Raw genomic sequence first — 13,154 nt, forward strand, 5'->3', positions numbered from 1 at the left:
CATGTGTACCAAGGTATACTAAGGCTCATGGGTGGGTGCTTCCTAGAAGTTAGTACCTAGAATTATAGTGTGGTAATTTGAATCATTGCCGTGCTATGACCCAAGGGCTAAGTACCTAGGACCAGACCCAAAGGCCAATCTAGGCAGATTTGTATTATATATACTCTTCAATTCCAGGATGCAGATGGCTATATGGTTAAGATCTTAATAAATTCAATGCTACTCAAGGGACTAAATCCTCAGAGTGGGGCCAATCTTTGTGACAATATATTCTTCCCCTCATGCTCAGCAATTATAAATATGGTCCCCATGGTGGGCTGAACCCTGGAGGAGCCAATCCCAGTTGTATGAATTTGTTTCATCTCTTCATTGTCCATGACTGCTCCGGATCCGGACAAAAGTTTGTGAAAATCCCTTGATCAGCTAAAAGGAAAACTGACGGGCCGACGACGGACAATGTACCAAGCCAATAAAAAAGTAGGCGAAATGAAAATTAATAAAAGGAAATGATAGTTTCTTGTTGAATATTTTGTATAAATGAATTTCAATCATGTGTCAGAACAGCTTATATTTTACTTCTGCTTTACACTCGTGATAATATCACTATTCAGACACAATCATGAAATATAGATTGGTATTCAACAGTCGACCATTAAATATCCTTTATATATTTCACCACAATAAACAGCTACACACCAGAAATATATAAGAAACAGATGACAATGTCAGTTTACATTGTTTATTCACATTTCTAACATTTAGTATAATGATTACCAGACAAGTATGCATTAGTGAACAAGCTTTCTGTTGGCCCTTACAACCCTCTCTGTCTCTCCTGTTCTCTCTGTCTCTCCTGTTCTCTCTCTCTCCTGTTCTCTCTCTCTCCTGTTCTCTTCTCTCCTGTTCTCTCTCTCTCCTGTTCTCTCTCTCTCCTGTTCTCTCTCACAAAACTAACTGATCACAGGATGAGCCAGTCAGTTACTCCAGTCTGTATCAGTCCTGTGTTCTTATCAAAATGTAAAATTACTCAAACAGACCCTGCAGCCAATGTTGGATTTGATACACTGTATTTTGCAACGATATTGACTGAAGAAAAATCTTTTAAAACCATTTCTACATACATGGTTTATCCCAACAACTGTAACCAAAATTAAATATTAGACTATAAAAAAAAATCCCCTTGGCTTTGATTCAAAAACTGCTTTAGTGCATAAAAGCCATGTGGTGATGGTTAATGTTGTGGTACAATGGAACAGCTGTGTGGGGATCAGCCTTTCCCGTCTCACAAGTATAGTGATAAAGCTTAAAGAATAGGCACTACCTAACTTAAATACTTATTATGATTTAGTAATTTTTCTGTAAGTCGACTGCTGTGCTGGCTTTCCTTACACATGTGGTCTACCTAAACTTATACACCCTCCATCTCACATACCAACAACACACATAACTTCCAAATGTCACTTTCTGTCAATCATTTTATCATGAAGCAATATATATATAAAACCTTACAGACTGACTAAAAGGTTTTTATGTTTCCCTGTTTTGAAGTGTTTTCTGGTTCCTGTATAAAGTGAGATTACGTGCCTGAGGCTGTACAGGACTGGCTACATTTTGTGACTCTATGACCAGGACAGGCTAGAGCTGTACAATTGTAGGTGGGCGAGTATATACAGCAGTATCACACACTACTTAAGTCAGTGTTTACTTTCCCCAAGGCCTTTTTTTTTATGAAATTTATATTTTGATCGATTTATGTGGTAATGAAAAGTGGCTGTTATTTTTACCTCCCTAGGGCAAAGGTTTATTTAATCATCCTGACAGGCCTATTTAACAATGCACATGTATGCATGACACTTGTGGCAGCTTATTGGGGTTCCAGGACTACTGTAGATAACCCACAGCCTCCAATAGACGGTCAACAGTACTAGTTGTGTCTCTAAAACAACCATGTACCCACTGAATGCTCTAAGGTTAAATTTACAAGTATAAAGAAAACCAAAATATTTACATGTAAATAACATCATAAAATATTGGATGATATATATATATATATGTCAATGCTTCATGAATCAATAATGACTTAAAGAATACACATTTCGAAAATATAATGTGAGGTGCTTGAATTGTACAACCACCTTTTTTCACAATTGTCCATACTCATTTTAACATTCAAATAAAAAAAAGCAAACTTAAAACCTAATTGTTGCGTTGCCAGGCTGAACGCACCAATAAGTGGGATCAGCAGGTCACGGGAAACACTTTGATACTCATTTGTAATAATAACATGATACATACAAATTCCAAAAAAACATTTCAAGCAAAAATACAACCCAAAACTTTGATACAACCATAGTTTGGTAGTCTGGTCTCCTTAACCAGACTACAACAAATACCAAATAGTAATCTGTTCCCATGGTTACAGTATGTTTATAGCTGACTAGTCCCTGCCTGATAATTACACCAATAGGAGGACTAGGGCTATTATATGAAGCCCTCTTTGCAGTGCACATTGAACACTGCACTCATTGTAAAGTGACCATAGTGTATATGTGCTACTGACATACTCTGCAGTCTAGTCAGACAGCCCTCTAAGGGGGTATGTAAAGTTAAGGGAAGAGCCAATCTGACATATGGGGTCTGGAAAGGGGAATGGGTTGCATTATTTCACACAGCTATTTTGTGACAGTTTTTGGCACATAGAGAGACCTGGGGGGGGGGGGGGGGGGGGGGGGGGACATTTAGCAAGAAAAGTTAAGCTGTACTGTATCACGCTCCTTAAGCTTGCATGTACAATAAAGGTAAAAAAATCCTAAAAATAGCAAAATGTTTCAAGTAATCTTGACTTTAAAATGCCAAATCCTTTTCTGAAGATAATTTGAAAATTTAACAATTATGTATGTAAAAACTAGATAAGATCATCCAGATCAAGATCAAACAATGGTAGCCGAACTTACAACTTACAAGGATTGAGTATATAGGTCACACACCATACATCTAACATCAAAGTCCTACCAGCTGTCTCCCCACACTGCTGGCTCGGATACTTTTTCCACAATTAAAAAGGTAATGTCTTTGATATAAAATGTTTAAAATGGGTTTACATGATTAAGATTCAATGAAATGAATGTTTACCATAGAACAGCTCTGCAGATACAAGCTATATGTACACATCTACTATACTGCACCTCCAATGCTATTTACACATACAGTTTTATACATACACCATACAGCCAGGACAAAAGAATGTCTACAAACAGGCAAAACACAAAAAACCAAGGGATGCCCAAACACCTGACACTCAACCCTGCAATCCAGGGCATGTCCAACAGTGGGAGTGTGGTTAGGTCCACGGGGAGTGTGGTTAGGTCCACGGGGAGTGTGGTTAGGTCCACGGGGAGTGTGGTAATTAGTTGGTATTGGTACAGCTAGACTCGGCTGAAATTTGAATAGTTTGTACTGGCCATGTGGTGTTGTAGATTCTGTACAAATATACAAACTTATTACAATGTTTAGATAAAATACTGTACATATGGAGGCCCCACCACCCTCCACTTGTCTCTCAGATTCACGAGCTCAATGCACTATGTAGAGAGCATCAGTAGGGTGGCAGGCGTATTAAGTATAATATAAAATATTTTATTGTATACAAATTGTAAAACTTTACATGTAAAATTAATAAATTATCTGGAAAAACAAAATGCTTTTCATACACAAAATGTTTACAAAACAAAAATATGCACATTTTACAACTTTTTGAAAACACATTTTCAAATATACATAGTATTGAATTTAAAACCTAGAAAAAATGATAATAAAATGTTACACTTGTTTCTGGGTAAAAGACCATACTTAGTCTTGTAAACAATGACTGGCCACCAACGTTACTCATTTAATAACTAAAGAAAATGTCAACATGCTCAAAATCGTCATGAAATTAAACTTCAGTGCGAGTGCAGCCAGGAATGAATTGGTCCTACAATGCATACCTTGCTATCAGACCTATTTCAGAAATAGTGTTATTTATTCAGCTTTCATGTGTTTCAATTATTTCATAAAAATATGCCATTTCGCACCATTTTAATATTCTGATGTCTTAACATTGTATTTCAGGTCGTACAAGGAGGTCATTCTTACACATTTTACAAACGTCATACTATTTGTTTTATACAAGTTTGTATTACACATAATAACATTTTATCACATATCATATGAATAATGTACATTACATGGCATATGATCATGTGACTTTTGTCTTACAAGTGATCATGACTATTGTCATACATGTGATCATGACTTTTGTCTTACATGTGATAATATGATTTTTGTCTTACGTGTGATCATATGACTTTTGTCTTACCTCTTAATATCTCATAATACATGGGTTAGCTTGTAACACTAAATGCTAAAAAAATCCTCTTGTTGAGTGAAACAATGTTTTTTTATCTGTTTTGAAGTATTTCATATATTATATGGTACATTTTTGTTTTTACTGTCCCAGTTGTGTTTAGCTCGCTAGCACTTGTTTACTACAGGGATGTAATACAAAGAACTGGTCCTATATATATAATATGCCATAAGTTGATTTGACTGGTCCGATATATATAATATGCCATAAGTTGATTTGGTTCATCTCCTACACTTAAACAAAAATAATTTTCCAATGTCATATATATGAAAAGTTTCCCATTTTCCAGACATGTGTGGCTCTCAAGTTCATTATATCACGGCTGTGACAAATGCAAGTGTGCCCAACTTTACACCAACATCCTAGCTGTGATCTAGAGGCCTAAAATATTCCTGTTGATTGTTTGCCAAACCCCAGGCCACCACGTGCACCCCAACCCAAAAAAAGACCTGCGTTCAAAATATCAAAATACTTTATGAAAATTGTTCAATTGAATCTTTCTCTTTTTATTTTGGGAATCAAATTAATTGTTCACTTATTTAGTTTCAACACCAGTAATAAAAACTGGAAATTTACGTCCGAAGTTATCAATATTTAAGTAGACAACAAAATACCAGAAAAAGTACCATAAATTTGTAAAACAATACCCCTACCTACCATGACCCCCAACCTACTATGTACCCCCCATATACCCCCCTATACCTACCATGTACCACCACCCTAAACCTACCATGTATACCCCTACACCTACCATTTACCCCCCTATACCTACCATGGACCCCCTTTACACCTACCATGTACCCCCTATACCTACCATGTACCCCATACCTACCATGTACCCCCACCTATACCTAGACCATGTAGCCCTTATACCTACCATGTACCCCCCTACACCTACCATGTACCCCATACCTACCATGTACTCCCACCTATACCCAGTCTGCGACGTTAGGAACTAGTCCGATGCCCACGACTAGTAAATTTAAGTCAGGAATAGTATTGAAAATATTTAACTAGTCCGACTGGACTAGTGGCAATTTTCCTCCAAAATAATGGAAATATTATTAATGGTATATATTTTGCACTATAAAGCTTGTCACAAGTTCTAATCCTATCGTAAAATACGGTATTCGTCGAAGCTTCAAAGTTTTGATGAGCGATTGCGAGACTGGGTTCCGGATTTTAGTCGTTACCGAACATTACTTCCGGTTTATAACCATGTGAAACCAACCATGGCGTTGTTGCTAAGTTGGAGGAAAGGTTCAAAACCAGCTAAGCCTAAAACCAGCTAAGCCTGTCTGTGAACAGACAGAAAAAATTGCTCCAACACGAAAGAAAAATTTACGGTTCTGGCTAGTGTTAATAAAGGCTCGATGGAAACAACTGTAATACTGTATTAGAGATAATTGGCGATCACGTTCCTTGCTCCGTTTCTTTAGTTAATTATTGAGTCATTTTGTTTTGATTTCTAATTATTTTCCAATTTAGATCACAATTTACACTTCATGCTGTAAAAAAAGACCAGTCTGTAATTTGGACTAGCAAATTCACAGTTGGACTATTAAAATTATGGGTTCACTAGTCCAAATGACTAGTAAGGAAAATAGTTAACGTCACAGACTGTATACCTAGACCATGTAGCCCTTATACCTACCATGTACCCCCCTATACCTACCATGTATACCCCTACACCTACCATGTACCCTACCTATACCTACCATGTACCCCCTACACCTACCATGTACCCCATACCTACCATGTACCCTACCGATACCTACCACGTAGCCCTTATACCTACCACGTAGCCCTTACAGCTACCATGTATCCCCCTACACCTACCATGTACCCCATACCTACCATGTACCCCCCTATACCTACCATGTATCCCCCTACACCTACCATGTCCCCCATCCCTACCATGTACCCCATACCTACCATGTACCCCACACCTACCATGAACCCTACACCTACCATGTACCCCCCTATACCTACCCTGTACCCCCCTATACCTACCATGTACCCCCCTCTACCCACCATGTACCCCCCTATACCTACCATGTAGCCCTTATACCTGCCATGTAGCCCTTATACCTACCATGTTCCCCCCTATACCTACCATGTACCCCATTCCTACCATGTACCCCATACCTACCATGTAACCCATACCTACCATGTACCCCATACCTACCATGTACCCCATACCTACCATGAACCCTACACCTACCATGTACCCCCCTATACCTACCATGTACCCCCCTATACCTACCATGTACCCCATACCTACCATGAACCCTACCGATACCTACCATGCATGTAGCCCTTATACCTACCATGTACCCTACAGATACCTACCACGTAGCCCTTATACCTACCATGTACCCCCCTATACCTACCATGTAGCCCTTATACCTACCATGTAGCCCTTATACCTACCATGTACCCTACCTACACCTACCATGTACCCTACCTACACCTACCATGTACCCCCTATACCTACCATGTACCCCCTATACCTACCATGTACCCTACACCTACCATGTACCCCACTATACCTACCTTGTACCCCCTTTACATACCATTTATCCCCCCCATGCCTACCATGTACCATGCAGCAAACCTGAAATTATTGTTCATTCAAAATTCAAAACACTAATTTTCCCTATTGTTTCTCTTAGTCTTTAGTGAGGTCAAAACATTTAAAAGCTCTGAAAACATTTTGCCCTAAAATGCTGGACCCAAAATTTTACATCACTAAACAAACATTTGTTTGGCCTGGTCTAAACAGTACGGATTGAGAGGTTACACTAAACAAACATTTGTTTGGCCTGGTCTAAACAGTACCGAGTGAGCGGTAACACTAAACTAACATTTGTTTGGCCTGGTCTAAACAGTACGGAGCAAGAGGTAACACTAAACAAACATTTGTTTGGCCTGGTCTAAACAGTACGGAGTGAGAGGTTACACTTAACAAACATTTGTTTGGCCTGGTCTAAACAGTACCGAGTGAAAGGTAACACTAAACAAACATTTGTTTGGCCTGGTCTAAACAGTACCGAGTGAGAGGTAACACTAAACAAACATTTGTTTGGCCTGGTCTAAACAGTACGGAGTGAGAGGTAACACTAAACTAACATTTGTTTGGCCTGGTCTAAACAGTACCGAGTGAGAGGTTACAATAAACAAACATTTGTTTGGCCTGGTCTAAACAGTACGGAGTGAGAGGTAACACTAAACAAACATTTGTTTGGCCTGATCTAAACAGTACCGAGTGAGAGGTTACAATAAACAAACATTTGTTTGGCCTGGTCTAAACAGTACCGAGTGAGAGGTAAACAAGTGCTGGAAGATCTACAAAGGGCGGATATGATAGACATAATTCAAGTGTGGTCTACAACATACATTGCTCGTTTGACATTTCATATATAATTTGGCAGTCACGGTTATGCATATTCATGACCTTATCTGAGTAAAAGGTCGAGTCATTTGGTATGTAAAAGGAAGGTTCCAACATTGACTATTTCCCTGAAGAATCAAGTATGCTTATCCTGCTGTAATTAAAACCATTACGAACTTGATATCTGTGATAATACTGCTTAACAGATACTGTCCAGTCATCACTTTGGCCATTAAGTCTTACCAAAACAGTGTTTACAACAGTCAACTGTTTATCATTTTGTAATATTGTTTGTGGTTTTAAAGTAATGACAGCAAAACGAATAATGTAATTGAATATATAATTGTGCAACAACCTCACACACACACACTTACATACATAATACATCTTTTGTAAGTTGTTTAGTTAGAAAACTAAGATTATTATTTTTTTTTTAAATATTTCTGACTCTATTGACAATTACTTTTGAGTAAATGTTGTAACAGAATTCTGGTTAGACATTTTTAGCTGACCATGGCAAGTACTTACAGGATCTGGTTCGACATTTTAGCTAACCAGTACCTACAGGACTCTGGTTCGACATTTTTAGCTGACCAGTACTAGCTATTCAAGCATATTTCTGAAACTTGATAAAAATAAATTGAAAAAACCCAATAGGTTTCCTTATGTGAAGGAATAAACACATTTTTTAAACACAACCAGATTCTCTTGATCATGATAATAGAGTTAAATCACCTGTACACAAAAAGGACATAATGTTGAGGATAATGTGATATGTAACATTTCTGCACCATCAAGTTTGTTCCAGGTATTAAGAGCATATACAATTGCAAAATGATTCACACGGCTCTACATATCAATCAGGATACACTTAAAACAATATAAGGACCTCAGTCTCCGCAAGCACAATGTTAACTTTCTCATGCACATATATAAGTTCAAAAATACAATCACAGCATCATATGTGACCTGTGATGAGCAATACCTTATTTTGTATGTTAATGGGTTTGTTTCTTTGTGACAGGATATCTAGTCCAGTGGCATTGAAAGAGGAGCATACAATCCACTTCCTCTCTATCCCAAACAAGTGTATATCTTTGGCATTTATATGGATGAATGGTTACGTCACCACATGAAAACATGCACATTTTTTAGAGTAAAACACAACCTTTCAGGTAATCAACAGGCCCCGAGAGTCAATCAATACTGCAAACTGGAAAATTCGTAAAGATCCATCATTTCAGCGGTAGGGCGACATAATTACAGGGCAAGTCGACAAGTTGTAATCCTCCTCGCCACAGATCAATAGACCGGCACAACCCTAGCACTGCAAGCGCTGTACATGTGCATGACACATCTTGATAACACAATTTCATATCTGGAAAACGACCACATGTTACATGTACATAACACATCCGAATAATGACTGAATTCAAGTGTACATCCAAACATGGACTGCACATGTATACCGGGCATACATTACACAACAGTTTCCGACTGCTTTTTAGAACCACCACAAAGTCGCGCGTAAAAACCTTTCCAGGAACTTACAGTCTTGCCGGTCCAGATCCACACCCCTGAGGTGATACCCACAATGACAGTCATCAAATACTTGATCATGAACACATTAAAATCTGGGTTGTGGTTGATCGGCATATCTCCCAGACATGTGGTCCGTGACAACGAACACTTCCTGTAAAACCAGGACGCCATCCAGTCATCACGGAATGACTGTTCGTAGAAGTAGCATGCGATCACTATGGTCGCTGGAACGGTGTAAAGAACAGAAAATATTCCTATTCTCACCATTAATTTCTCCAGTTTATCGGTCTTTGTACCGTCACTTTTCATAATTGTTCTAATACGAAATAATGAAACAAATCCTGCAAGTAAAAATGAGGTCCCAATTATTAGGTATAACACTAGTGGGGCTAGCACGAATCCACGAAGCGCATCCACGTCAAATATACCAGTAAAACATACTCCACTGAGAACGTCCCCGTCAACCTGACCCATGGCCAGTATCGCGATAGTTTTGATAGCCGGAACAGCCCAAGCAGCAAGGTGGAAATACTGAGAGTTTGCTTCTATGGCCTCATGACCCCATTTCATTCCAGCAGCCAGAAACCATGTCAAGGTCAAAATTACCCACCAAATGGAGCTGGCCATGCTGAAGAAGAAGAGCATCATAAATAGAATAGTGCACCATTCCTTTTTCGTCCCTTGTGTTACCAGCGACTCTTCACGGTCAGGAAATTTGTGACATGCGACACTGTCTTTGTCGAGGGAGAAACCAATCACATAGGCCAGTGCCACCATAAAGTAACATCCTGACAAGAATATAATTGGACGCTCCGGGTAACGGAATCGGGTCATGTCAATGAGGAATGTCAAAACTGTAAACAGTGTAGATCCAAGACAAATACAGGACCATATACCTATCCAAAGACGTGCAGTTTCCAATTTTGCTGTTGTGAAAAACATATCGTGACATGGGGCACCACAGTCTCGAAACACATGATTCTTAATCTTTAGACGGTAGTCAAAACCCTGGTTCACCTTCAAATCTACTGGGCATTCAAAGTTGTGTCGTCGTGTTGTGTTGAATACCTGATCAGGGTAATAGCCATTGTTTGGGAATATGACTGTACCCCCTCCTCCTGGGATTCCGGTCCCTGGGTCGACGCCCCCGCCGGTACCTGTGCCGGGGGTGCTGTCAGGGTCTGTGTTGTTTTCTCCAACACACAGACCCCTGGGTGGGAATTTGCTGCACTCAAGTGTATCTGGCCACTGAAATCCGAATTTGTTCATAAGGCTCTCACACCCATTTCTGGCCTGGTTACAGAGAGACTGACAGGGCGGGATCGGCTCCTCCAGAACTGTACAAACGGGCACATACATAGTACACAGAAATAGTCGGAGCTGGGGACTACACTGGACTTTTACCAGGGGAAAAAACTGATGCACTTCCAGCCCGGCATCGTCCTGGTGTTGATGGGCCAGCAAATTTGGCATAATGGTTTCATTGTAAATAATATCTTTGCACAATGGGATAGCAATCGGTTCACATTTCGAATTGGTACGAGTCCCGGTACCAGAGAATCCTCCAGGCCCCTGGGCCTTACTCACGTTTAGAATGGCGCATTGGTGCAATAGAATTGTCAGCAACACTAAACATAACGATCCCCGCGCCATCTTAGATCCGTACACACATTTAGATCCCAAAGTTCATGTCCCGAAACCGTCGATCCTTATGTTAACATGACAACAGAGTTTATAAACAGCAGGTTATCGAAACAAGACACAGTCACACACAACAAACTTACGGCTTATCCCGACAGTCTGTGATCTCGCTGTTCAAGCAATGGCTGCCTTTGTGCCAAGACTATTCAAAAGAATTGAATATAATTACTACGTTTCGAGGCCTCTACAACGAATTCCTTTCATGAACTAGGCCTGCGCTGCGGCGATGGTGCTCGATGGGGATCTAGAAACCGTAGCCAATGATTAGCGGCTTTACATGTAGTACTCAGATACGATTGGCTGAGGTGTCAATGTTAATGACATTCGGCTGTTCCGTTGTTCTCCCCCGTTTAGAGGGCACGTTGAGTGATATTTGGATGTCATTAGGCCTGGTGTACCTGTAAATTAATTAGACGACCAAATTAACACATTGTGATTGATAACAATGTGTAATTACTGCTCAATCACTGTCACTTGGTCTGTCAGCTGGGATCAACAAAACAAACTATACATGAAAGTAGTCGCTGAGTATAAGGACTTCACATAATAATTCACAATAAATTAATTGCGAATACCTACAATAAAAATTGTATATAATTTTAATTAACAAGATATACGATTTTTTTTCCAGACAATTCTTGTATTTGTGCTATGATCTTTTGTATGTTTACAATATGCTTTTGTTCAAAATATTATAAAGATTTAGATAAATATATTATTTCATAATAATTCTGATAATGTATATAAGAAAAGTTCAATTAAATTCTCTGTTAAAATTAAAAAGTGTCATTTTATGAATGTAGTGCTATCATTTGGTGACATTCAAACTGATACATGTGTAGACGATCGGTAGGATCGATCCGAAATGACAACATCGTAGCTGACTATGTAAACAAGGCCCAAATTCGTGTTTGTAGTATACTTAGACAGGCCTACTGAGGCCCACAAAGGAATAACCCGTGGTAACTGACACCTCGTGTTTGTGTAAGTGATTTAAATTGTTTACGTCACCAATAGTTTGATAAAGAAATTTCGGTTATCGAATATATACATGGTGACGTAAACAATTTGAATCACTTGCAATTATAGTTATAAGTATAGTATGATAGCATAATATATATATACGTAGCATTTCTATAAATAGTTTGATAAAGAAATTTCGGTTATCGAATACCATCCCCGGACTAATTTATATGCTGTTATTATACAGTCTTAAAATAGACTGTGTCTGTCCATTGTATGTTTATCAACCAATGCAGTGTAAATTTAGCTGTTGGTCCTTTCATTTGGGGAAAGACTTTATAAAATATCAGAGATTGTATTCTGATCCCATAATGTATGTTGTTTATTCAGCGAAAACTTTTTCAATTAACCCCAACTGGCGGAACTTGATGACTATTTTCATGATCTTTTCTAATGTTTTACCCGAGAAACGTTTCTTACAGAACAAAGTATACACGGTAAGTCATGTGCTATGGCTGAGTGACCTGTGACTGAGGAGTACAGTGCCTTGGTTTGATACGTGAATACATTGAGTAATAACGGTATAGGCCATTAGACTGAATGAAGCTACTTACATTTCAACACTGCTATAACGGCAAAATGTGAATCATGACATGTCATCCCACCGGTAACAACGGAAACAATTAGATCCCTTCACCAGTAATGCACCCGTTTCGTATACCCTACCCCTTCACCAGTAATGCACCCGTTTCTTATACCCTACCCCTTCACCAGTAATGCACCCATTTCGTATACCCTACCCCTTCACCAGTAATGCACCCGTTTCGTATAGCCAATCCCTACACAAGTAATACACCCATTTCTTATACCCAATCCCTACACCAGTAACCATACACCAGTAAGACACCAATTTCATAACCCCTACCCCTTCACCAGTAATACACCCATTTCGTATAGCCAATCCCTACACCAGTAATACACCCATTTCTTATACCCAATTCCCACACAAGTAATACACCCATTTCTTATACCCAATCCCTACACCAGTAACCATACACCAGTAAGACATCAATTTCTTCTACCCTATACCTTCACCAGTAATACACCCATTTCGTATACCCAATCCCTACACCAGTAATACACCCATTT

At 39.1% G+C, this 13,154-nt stretch overlaps 1 protein-coding gene across 1 annotated transcript; it reads right to left on the bottom strand.

Annotated features, from left to right (window-relative positions):
- Window positions 1-6,898: 6,898 nt before the first annotated feature.
- On the bottom strand, window positions 6,899-11,306 carry LOC110461870 (frizzled-2-like). The gene has a single exon (XM_021515592.1). The coding sequence runs from the start codon at window positions 10,992-10,994 to the stop codon at window positions 9,279-9,281; it is 1,716 nt and encodes a 571-aa protein (XP_021371267.1). The 5' UTR covers window positions 10,995-11,306; the 3' UTR covers window positions 6,899-9,278.
- Between the last annotated feature and the right edge of the window lie 1,848 nt (window positions 11,307-13,154).

The sequence above is a fragment of the Mizuhopecten yessoensis genome, unplaced genomic scaffold (assembly GCF_002113885.1).
Source record: "Mizuhopecten yessoensis strain PY_sf001 unplaced genomic scaffold, ASM211388v2 scaffold10695, whole genome shotgun sequence".
In the NCBI taxonomy this organism is placed as follows: domain Eukaryota; kingdom Metazoa; phylum Mollusca; class Bivalvia; order Pectinida; family Pectinidae; genus Mizuhopecten; species Mizuhopecten yessoensis.

Coding starts and splice junctions, on each gene's coding strand:
- LOC110461870 (XM_021515592.1), bottom strand. CDS start 10,994: ATGGCGCGGGGATCGTTATGTTTAGTGTTGCTGACAATTCTATTGCAC.